This window comes from Mustela nigripes, chromosome 4 (genome assembly GCF_022355385.1).
Source record: "Mustela nigripes isolate SB6536 chromosome 4, MUSNIG.SB6536, whole genome shotgun sequence".
Lineage (NCBI taxonomy): Eukaryota > Metazoa > Chordata > Mammalia > Carnivora > Mustelidae > Mustela > Mustela nigripes.
Genome location: NC_081560.1, coordinates 180709310 through 180730592, shown reverse-complemented (window position 1 = coordinate 180730592; position 21283 = coordinate 180709310). Strand labels below are relative to the sequence as shown.

The following is a 21283-nucleotide window of genomic DNA, read 5'->3' as shown; positions in this document are numbered from 1 at the left end:
CAACCTCAGTAATTGTTGGCAAAGCCAACTCTTAAGGCGCTGTTTAACTGGGACCTTTAAGGTTGGGCAACAAGCTAAGAAATCTTTATCAGCACCTTTCACTAGGAACGGGTACAAATTCACTAACATTCTCCCACAGGTGGTGGGGAGAGAGGACATAAGCTACCGTGGACGGTTGTGGGAAAACAAAAACAAAAATATACCACAGGTGGCACCTGGGTGGCTCAGTGGGTTAAAGCCTCTGCCTTCGGCTCAGATCACGATCCCGGCGTCCTAGAATCGAGCCCCACATCGGGCTCTCTGCTCAGCAGGAAGCCTGCTTTCCCCCTCTCTCTCTCTGCCTGCCTCTCTGCCTACTTGTGACCTCTCTGTGTCAAATAAATTAAATCTTTAAAAAAACAAAAAAACATCCTACAGGCCTACAGCAGTTTGAAAATGGCTCCCTCCTCTCAAGCAAGACTTCATCTCCCGTCTACAGGATGGGTATCTGCAAACACAACCTTAAGTCTGTGCACGTCTCTGTCCAAAGATTTTTTTTTTTTCCACTCCAAGAATTAAGTAAGGGGGTTGAGGGCATTATCACTGCACCTTACACGGACTCGATGAGTCATTTTAACGGATAAGTAGAGCGCTCTACTCACCACCTTATCCGACGAGATGACGGGTGGGGGAACCTTTGAAACTTATAAAGCAATCTACAAACAGCCTGCCTAGGCCAGGAATACCTATTGCGGGAAAACACGCCCCAAAGACACGGCCGGACCTTAGGAAGCCCGAGGGGACCCAGAGAGCGCAGTTCCCAGCTCAGCCCCGACCCGACGTCCACCACAGCCCCTCCAGCACGTCGCGCGGGTCGGCGGTTGATGACCAGGGTCGGCTGTTTTGATGAACAGAGGACGGCTAGAAAGGCCGGCAGGCTCGGACACCACGCGGAGCCAAAGCACGAATCCAGACGCAGTTAAAGAAACCGCTCTCAGGCTGGACGAAGGCGGAGCCGTAGCACAAGCTGCGCCCACTGAAGAGCCCTAAAATGCTCGTAGCAGGGCTAGGACAGCCCCCAGCGCGAGGCACTCTGGGATTTGTAGTTTACTTCCCTGCAAGCGTTTTTTTCCCATTCCCGTCTCCCCGCCTTAACGTCGCTTTTATTGTCTCCCTCTTCTTCTAGCACGCCGACTTCCTGGTCGCCGCACGTCCTCACGTATGACTACACTACCCAGAAGTCTCTTCTTCGCGACCCAGCGCGCCGCGGGAACCGGCCTTCTCCTCTGGACTACAGTTCCCAGAAATCCTCTGGAGAAGTGTTTCCCTCTCTCATTTCCAGGACCACAATTCCCAGAACCTTCAGCTGCACGGCGGTTCCCTTTTCACTCGATCTCTTCTTGAGCTGGCTGGGCTTCAGCCGGCCAGCAGGCACTCAGCGAAGACGTGATTCGTCGGGACTGGGCACAGGGTTTCCTTAGCGGCCAGTTTTTCCCCCCACTCAGTTATTCCCTTTACAGGCCGTCGCGGCTGGCCTGAGCGGTGACCTGGCGGGCCGCGCCTGCGCTCTGCCCCGTTTCCTGCCTGGCTGGTGGCGGTGGCCATTTTGTTCATCCTCCTCCTCCTCCTGCTCCTCCTGGTTGGAGCGCAGTGTCCGGAGCGGGCTGGGGGGAGAGAGCCCGAGAGCAGGGTTCGGTGGCTTTTCCTCTGTCCCCAGCCAGTGCCCGGAGCCCCCCTCCCCTTCCTCCCCACCCCCTCCCCTCCCCAGCCCTGCCCTCCCCCTTGTCCCGGGATCGCTCCGTCGCACCCACCATGATGGAAGACGACGGGCAGCCCCGGACTCTGTGAGTACCCGAGACGGGGGTTGCCAGGCGCCGAGAGGCCCGGGCACCGCGGGACGCTGAGGGAGGGAGCAGGAGAGTGGGGCCGAAGCTGGGACTTACGGCGGCTCCCTGGCCGGGGTGGCGCGGACGCGAAGTGCATTCCTCTTCTGTCCCCTTTTCCTTGGGAAGGAAGCCCTCCCTTCCCCCAGTCACTTCCTGGGGTCTGGGGTTGGTTTCGACCTCTTCCTCTCGCGCCCTTCTTTGCACACCTCTCCGAGGCCGGGTTTCTGCACGGCTGTGGCTGTCAGGCCCGGGAGAGCTCCTGCTCCCCCTCTGCTGTGGGGGCCCTGGACTGGGCCGGGAGCTGCCGGTCCCCACGGGGGCAGGGCCTGGGTGGGGGTGGGACCGGGGGTGGGACCGCAGCCTCGTGCCCCGCGGGCCCCGAGGAATTAGCGCTCTCGCCCAGCACGTCCCCCAGCTCCATCGCTCCCGGCTCTTCTCCCAAGCTAAGCTCTCCGAGGAAACTGGACACTCTGACTCCACTCAACCCCCTTCTCTCTTTCTGCCCCACGTGCCCCCGCCCACGCTGTCAGAGATACTCGCCAAGCGCCCGCTACTTTTGAAGTGCAAAAGGGATGCCTCTTGCCGCGGGAGCATCTTTCCCTTCTTGGAAGTTTACTTTGAGCACTACCTACGCTAAACTGACAACCAGTTGTTAAACTGCTTTTGCTCTTTTGGTGTTACCTCCTCCTAATCTGTGTGCGCTTTGAGACCTTCAGAATTGGATCAAGTGATGTCTAGCCACTATTCGATGTGTGTCTTCTGAGCGCCTTTTCTTTTATCTTGCTGGTTTTTTGTTTTGTTTTGTTTTTTACCTGAAGCCTGATCTAATGAATGAATTTCATCTTCCAACCGCTTATTCGAGTTTTCCTTTCTTTTCTAATGAAGAGTGATGACTCAGCATTTGCATTCCTTTCCGGATAGTGTGGCACTCCTTTCTTTTTCCTGCATTTAAAAAAAAAAAAAAAAATCGGAGTAATTGCTAATCAAATGTTGGCTACCTTCGGTTTTCCTAGCCTCTGGAAGCTCAGCGCACCTACCTCGAGTACCAGGAGTCAGCTCACTGCTTTGTTTTCTCTTGCCTCTGCCTGATATTGATATGATCATAGTCCACTTGGCTCTGCTCTCTGTTGGGGAAATTACTTTGGGGGAATAGATGAAGGTGGGTGGATACTCAGGAAGTTTGACTAGGTTCTCATCTCTTCTGCCAAAGAAAGTCCATTGGGTAAAGAAGATAGATAACTATTTACAATGGTTTGGCTTTTTTGTTTCATTTTGGGGGGGGGTTGGGGTGGGCTTGCACTCTTTTATTCCTATTTTTCTGAACTAAAGTAATCGCCATCCTGTTTTGAGAATTTGAGGCGAATTTAAGCACATCAAATGCTTCAGCGAAAAGTCTGTTCCGGAGAACATTTATGTTTTTATTTTGTGCTGTCTCCCATTGCTTACTTTTCCCCAGAAAAGAGAGAATTGGGATAATTTGAAATTTGCCCTTTAAGATCTGTTGAAGCCAAGGCTGGGTAGTTAGCCACATGTGCTTTGATGAAAGCATCTGGGAAAGTTGAATTTAGTGCTAGCCTAGTGTATATTAAACAAAAGTTACATTGTATCGAAACACCTGAAATGTCATCATTGCATCATAATAGCTACTGAATAATTGGTAAATTCTCATGGTACCTTTCTCATTAACTGTATCTGTCTGTTCCTTAAGAAGGTTTTGTCGGGCTGAATAATATGCCATTTCACTACCTTTAATTCCTATAACTATCTTTGCATTTGCCTTATCTTCATCTCCATCAGATCTTGGACCCTTCTTAAGTAGACTAATGAGCTAACTTTGTTGCTTATTTCTTAACCTCTCCTTTCTCCAATCTCCTGTTCTTTCTCTGAAACACACTTAAGTCGTCTATGTTTACAGTTGTCTAAGATTATGTGACATGCATACATGTGAGTAAAGAAACATCTTGAGCTTAGTTGTACCTGTATGTCAGTACATTTTTACTATTCTGTCTTCCTTTTTCCTTCTCCCACTCTTCTCTATGGGAAGGGTTTTTTTTTAGACAAGGACTGCTACATCTTCCTAGGTCTTAACCCTGCAGCACTTAGTTCACTGCCTGGAACACAAGAGGTACTCAAATATTTTACAATGATTATACTTCTTTTCATTGAATTAATATTAAGTTTGGTTTTGGTTTTTTTTTAAAGTCCTGATTAATGTAAAATTATGAACTGACATGACTGTGTCATACATGGTGTGGTCTGTTGATTTGTATATATATTTTTTAAAACCTTCAAATGTGGAATTTTGAGATAAAAGCAAATGTTTCAGAATTGGGATTTCTTGGTCAGATTTTAATAAAAATAATGCACAGTATAGTTTTTTCTAAGCTTTCATTTTACCTAATTCCCCTCAAAGGGTTCTCTTAGGTCTAAGTAACATAACAAAAACTTTGAACGTGAACTTTAGAGGTTGACATCTAGTAGGGTTTTATTTTGTTGGTTTATGGAGATCCTTTTATTTTACATTGTGATCTGTGGGTTAGGTTTTCACGTGGCCAGTATATTTTAAAAGAATGTACTCTTAACAAAGCTTATCTTAAACTGTTTCCTTAAAATGCCTGTGTGTTACTAGTGAGGTTTTTTTCCTGCAGACACACACAAGCTAAGACATATGGTTCTATCATCAGAAAACAATATGGTGTTTATAGCCTAGGTAGGTCTTTAAATATTCATTACCTACAGTATTACTAATTTATTTGATGGTATTTAAAGTGGTATAGAATTGCTTTGATGTTGAGCCTAAAGTTTATTTATCCTTTAAAGGTCTGTTTTCTGATGTTCTTTGTTCTTATTTGACATTTATTTTGGGGTAATATGTATTTGATAACTTGTGATCTAAAAAAACAAACGAGATCATGCTGTGTAATCTGGTGTTGGAAATAAACTGCCTGACACCGACCTTGTGGGACCCACATTTCGGACTTGTGGGTAGCTTTTGAGTGCACAGATTTGATGCATGGTATATCTGAATCTATAACACAACATTAAATTACAGTGGTGTTCTATTGTAGTTTAATTAACTTCATTTATCTCATGCCTCAAAATGAGTAGGAATTGTGGATCTGGGATTACACCATGGTATGCATGCAGTGCCATCCTTTAAGGCTGTTCTTTCTTTCTGATAGAGGCTGTCAAAAGGAAGAAATAAAGCAGTGATTTAGAATATAATCTGAACATCTGAGGGCAGTAACAGAAGAAACTATTAGATCCTGTTATAAAATTGATGAGCTATATGATGGATTTTGCTGTATTATGGCTGTAATTAAGCACCTCGGCCAACTTAATCATATTCTGTTTCTTTAAAATGTGTGTGTCTATATCCCTTATGTAGGTGGTCAGTTCACTTGTACTTACCCTGTATCTTTCCTCTACCTTGCCTCCTTCCTAAAATGAAATACTGACAAATTGATCAGTTCATTAGAGGCCCATGGAAGGATATTGTTACAAAATCTCTTCTAACATAGGAGCTTGTCAAGAACAAAAGTAAAAATGTTACTTTCATGGAAATTTAGCTATAGTGTCTTGTGTAAAAGTGCATGAATTAATTTCAACCTTGATAGGGCTACTCTTTTCAGAGTGAGAGCACATTCAGTGTTGAAAAAGCTTGGTTAGCCTTCTGAAAGGCATGATGTTCTTAACTTAAAATTCTGCCCAGTTGGACATAGGAAGTAGTTTGGCAATGTGAACTTTTGCCTACTGTGAAACTGCCAAGTTTCTAGTCTCAAATTGGATTTTAACCCTTACGTTAGGGATAAAAGCAAGATTTCCCATTTTTAATGCTTTAGTTCCTACAGTTCCTGTTCATAGAAGACAAAATAGACCTAAGGTATGCCTTTTTTTTTTTCCTCGAGTAAAAAATTGTTTTAGAATTTAAGTGTTTACTCTTTGAATTCATCTTTTAATATAAGAATTTGAGCCATTTGTCTTTTTCTATTATTTTGTATGTTCTTCAAGTACAAATTTTATACTTAAATACTTGGAATTTTAGAATATATTGACTGCTTCACAAGAGAAAGAGTGAAGTGTGGAAACTATAATTTAGAAAGAGAAAATAAACTTCAGTGTACTGCCAAGAGATGATATTCTTTCCAGGTCAGGTGTTGAACGTCTGCCTTAAATATTTTTGTTAGTATTTATTTGGGGACATAATTTTATGGTAATGTAAGGTACTTAAGCTGTGTCATACAGTATTTTAAAAGCTATAAGGAGTTTCTCTGTTGAACATTATGAAGGATGAAGGTATATGCAAATGAATGAATTACAGAACTTGAGTAAAGGAAAAGGCAGTCAGATTTGGGTAAAATTTAGGTGAAATTATATGGTGAATTACATCCCTTTCAGTCTGGTAAATTAAGATGTTCTGCGTGTTGTTATGGAAAACCTTTTTTATATTAGTTTTGGAATTTAGTTTGCTGCTTTCCCACTGAACTTTTAGAGGAGATACTTAAAAAATAGGAAACCTTAACCTGGATTTTTGTATTTCATGACATTCTAAACTTAGATTATCATTTTGCTCTTTGGCATCGGTGCTTGAAGTGTAAATTACTATATCGAAACATGCTTGTAGAAATTCTTCAAAATTTGTAGCTTACTCTGAAAAGATTGACTTGAAATAAAAATCCTATTAAACTGTAAGAGCTTTAATTGTGCCTGTTAGGTGTGGAAAGTAACTAATGCCCATGCAGCTTTTTTCTGAACAAATCAGTATTTAAGCAGTAATGCAAATTTAAAACTATTTAGTTTACTTAAATTTCATGATATAAAACTGGTGATCTATTTTAACTTTGTTATTAATGACAATATGTGAAAATCAGTTTTATCCATTCCTCTTTTTTTCTCTTAGAAATTGACTAACTAGCACTTTAGGCTAAATGAATATAAGATTTAGGAGACCAAGGTCACTTATTCATTTACTTTATAGATAGTTCTACCTTGTACAAAAAGAAATTATTCCCTGGATACAGGCTCACAAATCCCTCTGAGTTAAAAAGGGACAGGCAGTTGTCTGGCGAGCTTATGATCCTATAACCTTTTGCTACTGCTGGAAAAAGTGTGTCATTCCATGGCCTACCAATGGGTCTGCTCTACTTTAATTATAAGAAAAAGATGGCATAGTAGACCTAAAGCTGTTTGTCACTGGTTTAGTGGTTAAGTAACATCGGACTTGTGGTTCAATTTTAGTACAATGTAGATACTAGTACCCATTGTAGTGAAATTCTTACCTGAACGGGGAAATTGCTACTCATTATTAATCATATAATTTTTTTTTACACTTTACCTTTCTTGGTTTATTTTTCCCTTTTGGAATGTTCCAGCTTAAAGCAGTTATGTATTTAATATGGTAACCATAGATGCAAGGCTTATTTTGGTCTCAGTACTCAGTTTCCAGATGTTACATATTATCATTAGGAAAATAAAACAAATCTTTTTAATTTCCAGGAGAAGCTATGTTAAACTTTATAAATTAAATATTGTTTGGGTCATTAGGTTATTCACAACAAATGTGAGTTTTAGGATTTATACACCGAGTACCAGAAAGACTTAAAAGTTCAGCAAATTATTAAGCTAAATTAATATTAAATCCATGTCACAAGAGAAACCAGGTGGTCATTTCAGGGTGGTGGTGGTATTTTTTTCTGAGTTCTTTTAATTGTATTCTGAATTTTTAAATACAGGATACGTATATTCAATATGTAATTAAAAAAAAAAATCCCAGCTCTTTAAATAGGCATAGTGAAAAGTATACCTACATGTCTTAAATTTCCTCTGAATTTCTGAAAAAATCTTTATATTTGCTTTTTTATCTATATAATGATGTATTTTGTTGCTCTCATATATTTTAGACTAGGAAATTTTATCATTTTGTCCTGCTTTCCTAAAACAATGAAGATACGTCATCGAAAAATCTTGTTTAGCAAGACAAAACAACACCTTCTAATCTCTGTGTTTTGCTAACTTTACTCTAATTCTGGTCTTTGTTCATGTAATTGTTTTTATTGGAGGTCTAAGATAAACTCACCTTATGTCTAATGCCTCTTTATTGATCAGGTGTTATAATTAATCAGTATTTTTGGTGATATTTGTGTGTGTGTGTGTGTGTGTGAGAGAGAGAGAAAGAGAGACACACGTACACACATTATTTTGAATTGTGTTTTACATCCAGAAATTGTAGTTATGTGGAGACTGGTTTAAATTTTTTTATTATTTTTATTCTAATAAATAAAATGAGAGTGATATGTAGGATACAGAATAATAATGCTTTTGGGGTATGCAAGGTCATATTGATTTCTTTGGAAAATGTTTGAAGTGATACTTTAGTGGCCTAATTTAGTACCTTAGAACACTTGGGCTGCTTTTCTAAATGAGGGTTAATCTTACTTTCATAGGACTAGACTTAATTGGAAAAAATTTTATTGAAGACAGAGGAAGTTAAAATGAAATAAAAGGTATTAAGTGATAATGCATTAGCCAGAGCTGAAGGGAAATTGCTGATAATGTATTCTTTTTTTCCTTGAACAGATACGTAGGTAACCTCTCCAGAGATGTGACAGAAGTCCTTATCCTTCAGTTATTCAGTCAGATCGGACCCTGTAAAAGCTGTAAAATGATAACAGAGGTAAGATCTCCCAGTTCCATGTGCGGATAGCGTGATGTTTAATGTTGACATCCATGAGTTGATGAGTATCATTTTAAAATATCATTTTAAGCCTCGAGTTATTCTGATGGAGAGATTCATGTTTGTTGTGTTGACTTACTACTTGGATCTGGCAGATAAAGGAGGTTTAGAATGGAGTTTCATTCGAAAGGACAAAGTTTGTGTGCCGTTACTCTCATATGGTCATTCTTCAGGGTATCGTTACATTCAAGTGATTCTGCTTGTAAAAAATTGTTAGCACTTATCTCAAGAGTGCTGAGAAGCTAGATAATGTTTCATACAATTCCAGTAAGAATGTTCCTGATTCAGGTGATACACATTTAAAGTTTCGGAAGCGGTGTAGTAAAAGAACGGCAGGTTCTTCCGTGCACAGTGTAGCACCGTGCCCCTCGCGTATCGCTAGTGAGTACTAATGACAGCAGCTTTACACAGACTGTTAGGGCGATCGTTTTATTTTCCTTTTTGCAAAGAAAACTTCCTTTTTATACTCTCCTGGTTAAGATTGTGTATAGCAGTGCCCAAAGGTGTGTTTCAGTTTGTGCTCTTCTTCCTTTCTCTTGATTCTCCCGCACACTTCTTAGACTGTTTACTGTCTACCAGCCGTACCGTTAAGTGCTAGAGATTCGCTGCTGAATAAGACAGTTCTTAGCACTGTACAATTTTACAACCTGATGAAGGAGACAGAGTAGTTACCAGGCACTAATGACAGAGGATGAGAAATGCTGTGGCAGCAGGCAGCACCAAGTGCTGTGGGAGCACTGGGGTCCAGTACAGTCTTGGGTCCGGGAGGCTTTATTGGAGGAGTCAGTGTCTAGGCTGAAACTGAAGGATGGCCGTGGGATCCGAGGAAGAAGGGATTCCGTGGGAGAGAAGAATGTTGGTCCAGTGTGGTGCTCCTGAGAGTAAGTGGGAAGGTAGAGACCGTAGCGTGGTTGGTGTTCTGAATGGGTTAGTCATAAAAGGTGCCAGGAGGTGAGGCAAGAGTGTTCGGCAGGGGCCCGAAGCTATGTTAAGGAGTTTGTGTTATACCCTGGGAGGGGAACTATGGAAAACCCGTAAAGCAAATTGGCCTTTTGATTGTCTTTCCTAACTAATGATCGTCCTTACGCTGTTCCAGTACCTCATCTTCCCTTCCTGTCTTTGATTACTCATTCATTCATTCTTTCTTTCATCAAAAATTTACTTTGTGCTCAGAGCGCTGGGGCTATAGTGGAGAGCAAAAGGGAGGAGACTCCCGTGAGTTTTACATACTATTGAGAACATTGTTAACAAACAAGTAAACAAGGTCATTGCAGATAGGGATAAAAGCTGTGGAGAGAATAAAGCAGTTCTGTGATGGGGGTTGGAGGGTTGGTGTTTTTGTAGGCTAGGTGGTGAAGGGAGACGTCACCTCTTTGATCTGAGACAGGAATAACAAGATGGTGCCATCTAAGTTAAGAGTTGGAGGCAGAGGGAATGGCAGATACAAAGGTTGTGAATTGGTAATGAGCTTGGTGAATTCATGGAACCAAAGAGCAGGATGGCTGGAGTCTGGGGAGTAGAGGGATGTGGTGGAAAATGAGTGTAAAGAGGCAGGCAGGCAGAGTTCAGAATCACCTAGGGAAGTGTGCGCCATGACACAGAGATTGGATTTTATTTTGTTTGTGGTGGAGTTTTAAGTGGAGTAATGAGGCGCTCATTTGCATTTTTAAGATTATTTGGAGACTGTCACGGAGAATGGGTTGAAGGGGGCAGGAGTGGAAGGAGGGAAAGTTGGGCTTAATTTACTAGTCTAGGTAAGAGATGATGGGGGCTTGTTTTTTAGATGGGTAGGTGTAGAGATAAGTGTGAAATATAATTTAGAGTCGGAATCCGGAGGACTGGATTGGCTGGAGGCCGTAAGGGAAAGGAGGACATTAGGAAAGACATTTTGAAAGAGTCTTGTTTGTAGATGCTTGATACCACTTACTACTTACTTGCTCAGATGGGCATGAGCAAGGGAGGTGTAGGATGGATGGGGAGAATGGTGGGAATCCGGAGTTCTGTTTTGGCAGTGTTAAACTGAAGGTGTCCATTAGACATCTGAAGGAACATTATTTGTGAGTAGTTGGATAAACCGAGAGACAGTGGTGATGGTACCAGCCTGCGGTGGTGTTTAAACTATGAGACTAGATAAGATCTAGTTTCTTGATCTAAAGAGAGTGCTGATAGAAATAGGGTGGTCTAGGTCTAAGCCCTGGAGCATTTCATCACTTAGGGTGATGTTTAGAGTTTGAATAAAGAGGGAAGAGCTGCCTTCTGGAAGATCCTCAAGTGAGAAAACCAGAAAATGAAGAGGCTGTGTGGAATCTAAAATGGAATATTTAAAGGAGGAGGAGTCATTAGCTGTTTCGATTTCTGCTTCAGAGTCAAGGTGAGGACAGAAAAAAGATCACAGCGGTGGCAGAGGGGTCACTGGTGAGCTCAACACAAATTTTCAGTGGCCTGGTTGGGTAGGAAGCCAGCTGGAGTAGGTTTAGGAGAGAATGGGTTGTGAGAAAGTGGAAGTTTTCTAGAAAGTTTTTGAGAAACATTTGATAAATATTTATCTTAATAGTATTCTTTTTAAAACTTGTGTGCACAGTCAGCCATTTGTGGGGAGAAGGATTTGAAATGAATTTGAAGTGAATTAATTCATCCATATTCTACAACTCCTACATTCACACTTGTATATAGCTGCAAAATCTCGTATTTCTCTGTCTTGATATTTATGTCATCCAACAAAAATTGGTGACAGTACTTACTAAGGTAAGGACATGGTTGCTTTTTAGAGTGTCCCTTGGCATAAATGGGAAGCTTCCTAAGAGCGTGAATTCTAGTACAGACTATCTAGGTGTTTATTTTCCTTTCCATAAATTCCACTTCAGTACATGAAAAATGCTTTTTTTCCTTAGTTTTGTGATTTTTTACTTTAAATATTGTTTATCTTAGATTCTAGCTTTCTCTGTATACTGTTATGTTATCAGTTTTTAGGCTAAAAAATTCTCTGGTGGTTGGGTTGGGACAAAAATCAGTGGTGTCTTAAATGAGATGCATTATGATGTGAGTGAGTGTGTGTGTGGGGGGGGGTGTGTGTGTACATTCGCATGTTCATACATTGAATGGGGTTAGCCTGTTACTGTTAGGTAAACTTGAAGTCATTCTGCATGAGTTAAGGTAGTTTACTAAAGCCTTTTGTTACTATGGATCTACATTGGATCTCTGTATGTCTTGATGTAATTACCATTGTTTTCTGTAGAGACCATCAATCAGGGCAGAAGAAATAGATGTAAAATGAAAAATTGACTAGCATAGTTTAGGTTGCTGTTTACCTTTAAATCTTTTCTACAAATGAACATTATTGGTAAATGTTAACTCTTTAGCAAGAGGAATTTAAGTGCATGTTTTTCTTTGGACTCTTTTCTCCATTTCCTTTCTCTACCTCTTCCGAACAGAATTCACATGGCTACGGTAGGATTTTTGTATGAGAGCCCGTAGTTTTCTTGTCAGTATTAATGATCACACTTTTTTTCCCTCAAGGAAATGCCTTCTGGTTGCTTCGCCACTATTGTTTTAGACGTCTTATTTTGGATTTTTCTTCTAAAACTTTCCTGGAATGAAAAACAGTGGTTGTTGAAAAGATCTTTATTTTATCTGGTATTTTGTACCCCTTGTAAGTGCAACTAGAATTCCACATTTTAAAATAGTTTTTTGTTTTTGTTTTTACACTGAACAGTGATGTGTTTAGCCTTATGCAAAAAAAAAAAAATGTATTTGTACGGTTGTGTAGCTATTTGATACAGGTTGCAGTTATATAAAATTTATTTCCATTTTGGTTGTTAGATTATAAAGTTGCTATAACTTCGGTCGTACTTTCTAATTATCTTTATAAATGTCTATTTGCCAAGTCCTGTCAAGTGTAATATTGTTAGAATATATTTAATAAAGATTTCCTATATTTTTTTGTGACATAAAATTGTAGCATTGTCCTGGAATATTTATTCAGAAGTTCTTTTCTTGATTACTAGCATGTTTTTCTGGTCTTTCAAGACTAAATTCAAAGTATATAGCATCTCCTGTTCATTAGGATAGTTTGATAGTTCATTTCAGTAGCTGGTTAAACATTTACAATTTTTCTGTTCTTATTCTCATTCTTTATCCAGAAAAGGAATACATAATCTCCTCTCCTCCTGTGCAGTGCTCACCCTAGTTTCAATCATAAGTAGAGTTTGTAAACTTGGTTCATTTTTGTGTTTTCTTTTATCATGGGATATAGTTTATGAAGGATTATGAGGCATAAATAGAATTCATCCTTTTGAAAATAATGTTGGGAGAGAGAAGAGCAGTGGTAAGGAGTGGTCCTTAAGGTTTTGTTTGGCGTAATATAAACTTCTGTTTTACATTTAACATATTTCACCAGAATGCCATATTTTTTTTTTCCTTTAATACTGACAATTAGGATTCTATACTGCTTTGATGGTTCTGCTTGAGTACAACAGTATTCTGAGGTACAAAGTCAGGTGTAGCTATAAATCTTATTTTTATAAGTGTTAGGCTTTCATAAGCTTATGCAATCTCACCTTGTACATTCCTAGCTGTCAGTAATGTTTTTTCCTGGATTTTCTTCTCAGCAACCCGATAGCAGAAGGGTCAACTCTTCTGTTGGATTTTCTGTTTTGCAGCATACAAGCAATGACCCATATTGCTTTGTGGAATTTTATGAACACAGAGATGCAGCTGCTGCATTAGCTGCTATGAATGGGAGAAAAATTTTGGGAAAGGTAAGATAATAGAATGATGGCACTTCATGAGTATATATTTTTGCTTGTCAGATTAGCGTGTGTGTGTGTGTGTGTGTGTGTGTGTGTGTGTTTTAGCTTGTGTACTTTTTAGCAAGTTTTTAAACAAATATTCAGCTTTGCTGAGTGGTGGTTTTGCTTTTATTCAGCCTAGTGTTTTTACAAAAATTATCCTGTTTGATAAATGATGTAATAAGTGGTAAGTGTTAATGGTTCATAATGACATGCCTAATAATTGTATTAAATATAATCTTTATTTTTAGGAGGTCAAAGTAAACTGGGCAACAACACCAAGTAGCCAGAAAAAAGATACTTCCAGTAAGTACTCCTGCTGCATTTTACTGTGGAAGAGTTCTGAAATTATCCTGGCAGCGCTACCAGCTTAAATAGGGTTTTTCTTCCCTTAGTGTTGCCTGAAAAAGGCTTATTAGTAGCTGGCTCTTTAAGTATTTGATTACCAAATGCTTTGATTTCAGATCACTTCCATGTGTTTGTTGGGGATTTGAGTCCAGAAATTACAACAGAAGATATCAAATCAGCATTTGCCCCCTTTGGTAAAATATCGTAAGTATCATACTCAATACTATACTCAATAGTGATAGGCAAAATTGTATATGATTAACATGTACTGGAATTAAGATTTTCTTTCCCTAGTTAGTGTGACTTTTTTGTTTGTTGTTTTGTTTTGTTTTGTTTTTGATTAGTAGATGTTGTTGAAAATGTTAATGTCATTTCAGTGTTCTGGGGTCTTGTTTTCATCTAATCCTGTGTATGATATGTTAAAATTTTTTAAGTGATTCTGTTTGTTATCTTTGAAGCAGATGTTTGGGTGGTAAAGCTTATTATAAAGTCCAACTTTCTGTCAGATGTTTTCAAAATTTGGTGGTTAACTAAAAGTGAATGTGATGTATACTGTGTATTAAATTTTATAGGAAGAGTTTATAAATTGGGAAAAGTAGGTAAATCCTTGGGTATATGGTGGTTAAATTGGAAATGTACATGTTTAATTACAATGATAAATGTGTTTTGATATTTTAGCTGAAAAGTAGTCTATTATAATACTAAAATGTTTTGTTGTCTGAGCCATAAATGTGGGATTAATCAGTAGATGTTTTTTTTGTTATTGGTATTTGATTCTGGTAGTTAGGGCCCAAATGTGGTTTGATTTTAACAAAGCTTATGCTCAAATCTCATTGTATGTTATGTAATCAAATATATTGGAAAATTGAAAGTGGTTTTATAAGTTCTATAAAATGTCTGTTACAATGTATCTTTCTGATTAAAATCCGTATATTTTATGTACTTCCTGTAGATTTAAATGAAATGTTGTAGTACTACTTAAAGGAATATGTTTCACCTAAGAACAACAATATTCTTCTGTATACAGTTTGTTGTTCTGTAGATTTATTTGAAAGAAAGATTTAATTCTTAATTTTCTATTCTGATATTTGCTTTGCTTTTTAATCTTTTAATGTGGTAAGTAGTACTGTTTTAAAAATCAGTATAAAAAATAATACAGGTTGCTGTTTTTCAATCTTTATTTATACCTGAGACCTGCAGTTTTTCTAAAGTCCAAGTCACAATTAAAAGTAATAGCATTCTGGTTATTTTGCAGAATTGCTCATAAGAATGGACAGGATCTTGAAGGCTAACTGCAAGGAACTGTGCACACTGGAACTCAGTTGTAGATTTTTTTCTCATTTCTATTTATTCTTATTATACATTATTTATATATACATATTTTAGTATTTACATTTTAACATTCTATATTCAGTGGAGTTCTATATTTCCAATCATCTTAACTTACTCACTAAAATTTCTGTGTAAATTTGTTGTTTTCGTACTGGTGTGCTTAGCATTGTTGTTAGTTTTTTATTCTCCTTTCTTAAATTTCTGAAAATGTCAATTTTTCAAAATTTACAGCTGCCCAAACTCCAAAATGATGGTAGAGAATTGACCAAGAAAAATAAAGAAATCTGTTAACAGGCCATGTATGCCTTTTTAATTCCTATTTTTACCTCTTTTTCAATTTTTTAATATTTCATATATTTTGTATCACTAGGCAGAAGACATTTAACTATTTAGAGATTGCATGGTAAAGTAGTTAGCATTGTTACAGTAATTTATAGACCAGTAAACCTTAGAGGACACTAGCCAATAGAATATTAGAAAAGGAAACTATTGTTCCTATTAATCTTCAAATTTGAGCATTTAGTTTAGAAAGTGCAGGCTATTTGATTAGGTTGCATGTTTATTACATGTTTTTGTCCTACTGCTTTTTTCTAACAGGTAAAGAAGCGTTAGGGAGAGTTCAGGAATGGCAGTAGTTAATTAGGGCTAACTGGAATTTTATTTAAAAAAATGCTCACAATACAGTGTGTGTGGTTCCTTTTAGTTTTTATTTTGAGGATGACTCTTACTTCCCTCATTTAGCTGTGCTTCTTTTCACAGGGATGCCCGAGTAGTTAAAGACATGGCAACTGGAAAATCCAAAGGCTATGGTTTTGTATCTTTTTATAACAAACTGGTATGTTCTTTCAACTCAATATAAATTTAATCCAAAATTTAGTCGTTAATCGGAATCTTGAATATTCTTAGATATTGCCTGTAACACCTTTTAGGTAATTTTGTATGTTTTAATAGTAGAGTGTAATTGTTTTCTTGGAAATAAATAGCTGGAAAAAGATAGGCTGGTTGTAAGAAAGTGTATCACGGTTGCATTTATGCATTGGTGAAGATAAGATGTGTTAGAAGTCAAACTCAAGGTTAGGACATATGAACTCATCTCAGAATTTGGAGGGAAGTTAAATAATATTTAGCCTGAACCATGAAAATCTCAGTTTTAACTTTTAAATGGTCATCCATACTTTTATAGCTAGGATATTAATGACTACAGCAAAGTTTATAAATGAAAATTAAAACAATTCATCTTGATTTTTTGCATATATTCTTAAAGAAAGAGGTACCAAAATGTCTTAAGCATCTGTATTAACTGTAAGATCCGACAATAAAGTGGGTTTCAACGGTAGTATTTTAGACCAGTGTTAGCAACTTAGATTACCAAGGTAAAGGCTGGGAGCTGTATTCTTTCTTTGCTTAAATTCATTGCAAATTCCCATTAGTTGCAATAAACTCATTTTTACTGGCAGCATTCTAAATCCTAATGCAGAAGTCTTCTGTCTTAAAATGAGTTATTAATCTTGTGTCACAATCATAATCCATTGCTATAAGAATGTTGATTTCGGGCTAGGTGGTTTAGACCGTAGTATTGGGAGGTTCTATATATTCTTCAGTAAAAGTTACACCTCAGTCAGCCATCAAATTCAGATATTTTTGGCAGTCTTACTTTCCCTCTTTTTGGTAATGAGTGGGGTTATAATTTTTTCTTGCATATTTGAATTATGATCAATTTCACTTGTTGCTTAAATGTTGTACTAGTATTTTGAAATCTGTGAATAAATATAGTTTTGATGTATCACTGGAGTTGATACCAAGGGATAGTTAGTATCATTTTTGTGTTATTCAGTTTTATTTGAATTCATTCCCTATGCTGGTAAGATTTGGATTCAGGGGTGCCAGCATGTTATTTCATTTATTGGTCTTATATGCTACAATTTTCTTTTCTGTGTTTGTAATTGCTCTTTCTCTTTTTTTATCTGTAGGATGCAGAAAATGCAATTGTGCATATGGGAGGTCAGTGGTTGGGTGGTCGTCAGATCAGAACTAACTGGGCCACACGTAAACCACCTGCACCTAAAAGTACACAAGAAAGTAAGATCCGTGTACTGCATTTTGTTAAAATTATGGCTACGTCACAAAATCATGAAGTAGCATCTTGATTTCTTGAAATTTAAATTTTATTAGCTTTGTAAGGCTCAGTTCATCTTGAATTTAATTGTCTAGTAATAATTGGGCTTTGATAATTAATGTAGTTGGGGCTGTGAACCAGCTGATTCTATAGATCAAGATCATGGCATCAAGAAAAAAATTCTCTTTTTTCTCCCTCAATGAGGTGTATCTTTGTACACAGTAATCAGTTTTATACGACTGTATAATCATCAACATTTTTGTTTTCTTTCTGTATATAGATAACACTAAGCAGTTGAGATTTGAAGATGTAGTAAACCAGTCAAGTCCAAAAAACTGTACTGTGTACTGTGGAGGAATTGCCTCTGGGTTAACAGGTACAGTGTGTGGTCTTCTCCCCTTCTCCGAGGAGCTTTATCCCTCTTAGTGTCAGCGTCCTGAGCCTTAAGTATTTTATTCATGTGTTTTTGTTTCTCAGATCAGCTTATGAGACAGACTTTCTCACCATTTGGACAAATTATGGAAATAAGAGTTTTTCCAGAGAAAGGCTATTCATTTGTCAGGTAAAATTCTGTCTACAGGTTGCTCTGCTATTTGACCCGTTCTTTTCAGTTACATTATTTGAGCCCCTCGGGTATCCGCCTTCGTTGTTTTAGCAGTTCTTTGCGATGTAGAATTTTAGCCTACCTGCATAATGTACTTTAGGAAAACACCAAGTTGACAGTTATAAACTAATGAGTTTCTATTATTTATTGTGTAAGTTCTTTAAAAAAAAAAAAAAAAAAAAAAAAGACAAACCCTCATATCTTCCCCTTCTAGATTTTCAACCCACGAAAGTGCGGCCCATGCCATTGTTTCGGTGAACGGCACTACAATTGAAGGACATGTTGTTAAATGCTATTGGGGTAAAGAATCTCCTGATATGACTAAAAACTTCCAACAGGTAATTCGATTTTTCACAGCACTTTTTAAGGTTTCCATCTTACATATCTACATAAAAGCTTTAGAAACTCTGTAAAATAAACAAACAGAAAATAAAGCATATAGCTGCTTTCAGTTTATTTTTATTAATGCTTTTTCGAAAGTGATTATTTTGCGGTATTAACTGAATCTTAATACTTTCTTTCCACAGGTGTCACCACCCCAATAAACTTAGACAATGATAAATAACAGAGTCCTATTCACATAAGGGTGCTTACTTAGTTTTTCTCTTCCTTGTCTCCCACTTTCTTCAAATACTGTGTTTCTTACTTACTTCCTAAAATGGTGATTTGTTTTTTCCTAGGTCGACTATAGTCAGTGGGGGCAGTGGAGCCAGGTTTATGGAAACCCACAACAGTATGGACAGTATATGGCAAACGGGTGGCAAGTACCACCTTACGGAGTATACGGGCAACCGTGGAACCAGCAAGGATTTGGAGTAGAGTAAGTTGTCTGGGTTTTTCCAGTGTGGAAACTGATACAGTTTTGACAAAAGAAATCAAAAATGTGTTTTTCTAGGGGGAAATCTATTTAAAGTAAATTCATCAAGCTATTCATCATGGTGTTACAGAAACCTTACGAAAAGTGATTTATAGTGCTAAAAATTTGCTTTTTATTACCTAGGTGAAAGGTGAGGTTGTGGTAACGTTTGATGCTTTCTACTGTCTCTATAAGCTGTTGGTAGAATTTCATTTACATTTCTAATCTATTTTATCATTTATTTTTGCATGGAAAGGGTCTTTGTCTAGATGTGTTTAGAAATTTAATGACTTGTGTCTGTTGGCTTGCGGGAGAAGTCTACAAGATTTATGTGGTACAAAGTAGCTTGCGTTTTTTTCCTTTGTTCATAGAGTAGGTTGGTCCTTTGCACGTTTCTCCCCAGGCCAGCCCAGATCTTTATTTTTACTGGTTCCTTCTTCCTTCTCTTTCCAACATGAATTTTGTGATTTTTAAATTTCTTATATTGATGTACAATGTGTGCAATACATGATAGGTAGGTGATTTTTCATTTTTTAAAAATCAGTTTTGAAATGTTCTTCAGAGAAGTCATTGTGTTGTGATTACGTTAACCAAAAATTTAAGACTATTGTTGGGATACGTATTGTACATGTGTGGATGCGTGTCATTTGTTTCTTCGCCCTTTGTTGTGGGTGTGTTGATTTCTTGTTGTCTATTCTATGATGGGGCTCTGCTTGTTTTTGTATAAATGGGTGGATAATATTTTCTTCGTGTTTGCTCAAGATTTTTTTTTTCCCCCCCCAAGTCAATCACCTTCTGCTGCTTGGATGGGTGGATTTGGTGCTCAGCCTCCCCAAGGACAAGCTCCTCCCCCTGTAATACCTCCTCCTAACCAAGCTGGATATGGTATGGCAAGTTACCAAACACAGTGAGCTGGGACTCTAAACAAAATTGTAATTCATGATAGCTTCAGTTTCCTGTGACACTCTGAAGACATGAAAGTAGACATCGGAAAATGAAAATATTTATTTTAAAAATTGAAATGTTTGGAACCTTTAGCACAGCTTTGCTTTGGTGAAGGACACATGTCTTCTAGTTCTGCCTTTTTAAGTTTTTGTTCATGATGGATATGAACATGATTTTTCTTTGTGTACAAAAACTAAAATAAAGTCAATAAAGACAATTCTGACTACAAATTTTGATATAATAGGAGAAATGGGTAATACATTTTGATTCTTAGATACTATTCCATTTTTATCTTGCTGTTCAGTATTTTAACTCACTGTGTTTTTAAAAGAGCAAAAAAAGGGAGGATCGTGGAAAACTGGGAATCACATATAAGTTCATCCTGAACCTTGATACTCCCCTCCCTCCCCCTGAGGTGGACCACATTTGAAGTCAGCAGAAAAAAGTGTGATACTGAGAAGAAATTGCATGATTTTGGAGTCGCTTTGGAGGAAATAACCTTATGCCTAAAGAAACTGAAGCCAGACTGATAAAGGAATTTTACAAACTAAATAAGGAACAGCATTATCTGAGTTACTTGAGCGAATGTTGGTGGTCCACATAAAGACATGTTTTTAAACCTTTAAAAAGTGTTGATTATTAAAACTGTAGTAAATTACATTTCATTTTGGGGGAAATTCCAAGTATGGTGTTTGTATTAAAGTCAGACAGTCATACTTGTGCTTTTACATAAAGTTTAAATGATATACATTGTAAATATTGAATAACTACAGTGTTTAAAAAGCATGCTTCACCATAGAAGTAGCAGCAATGTAATTATTTGAAGTAACACTTAACACACTCCACTGCATTGAATGCCGTGGACTGATAAGAATGTTTAAGACTGACACTTCCAAGGTTGGCTACTATGTAAAATTAAAATTATACAAATTACTATACAGAAAAAGCCTTAATTTTAATTTCATACAAATCTTTGATGCATTAGTACATTTTAAAATGTCATTGGAAATCAGATTTCTTTTTTTTTTTTTTTTTTCCTTTACATCACTTGGTATGTAAATACCTTGATTAAAACCTTGTAAACCTATTCCAGGGTTCCTATAAGTTGTATAGTACAAGTGTTTTTAAAAAAAAAAAAAAAAATCTTGGGGTGTTTTTTAAAATTAGATCTATTTTGCCCGAGAATTTTTTTAACAAGATTGCTAAAACATCTTATTTAGACAGTTTGATGTACCAATTTATAATTGGATATTCAGCTTAAGGTAGTACACAGAGTTGTGACTTTTATTTTTATTTAACGTTTTTCTTGTGGGTAGTGTGCATGGGATGGCGAGCCTGATCAGAGGCTGAGTTGCACGTGTGCAGAGTTTGTAAATGAACCACTTGGGTAGATGGAGAAGACAGAAGTTTGCTTCAGAGGTATTTTTCTGGCTATGTGGATAAAATCTGCCTCAAATTTCTCTCCTAACAAGAATGTACAAGAAAAAATCCTATGTATTCGAATTCTGACAGCTAGAGGGTGCAAATGTTTAGGGCAGTGTATTTGAAATGTTGCTTTGAAGCCTGGGCACCAAAATGAGAAAACCCTTACCAGAGTAAGATGCAATTAATACCCACAAAGCACGATTTTTTAAACGTCTAAGGTCTTAACAGTCAGCTTTAAAATAATGATGGGTTTATAAATTGGTGACTACAAT

At 37.7% G+C, this 21283-nt stretch overlaps 1 protein-coding gene across 4 annotated transcripts; it reads left to right on the top strand.

Annotated features, from left to right (window-relative positions):
- Window positions 1-1157: 1157 nt before the first annotated feature.
- Window positions 1158-19803, top strand: TIAL1 (TIA1 cytotoxic granule associated RNA binding protein like 1). 4 transcript variants are annotated; one of them, XM_059398698.1, is made up of 12 exons: window positions 1158-1823; window positions 8442-8538; window positions 13206-13355; window positions 13637-13691; window positions 13850-13937; window positions 15825-15900; window positions 17036-17144; window positions 17462-17557; window positions 17659-17743; window positions 18000-18123; window positions 18466-18605; window positions 19426-19803. In XM_059398698.1, exons 1-12 carry the CDS (start codon window positions 1792-1794, stop codon window positions 19550-19552), a joined length of 1179 nt encoding a protein of 392 aa, XP_059254681.1. In that variant the 5' UTR covers window positions 1158-1791; the 3' UTR covers window positions 19553-19803. The 4 variants fall into 4 exon arrangements, with proteins under 4 accessions (XP_059254681.1, XP_059254682.1, XP_059254683.1 ...); XM_059398699.1 differs by having other exon boundaries at window positions 1167-1823; window positions 13257-13355; XM_059398700.1 differs by lacking the exon at window positions 1158-1823 and adding an exon at window positions 4514-4575.
- The last annotated feature ends 1480 nt before the right edge of the window (window positions 19804-21283 follow it).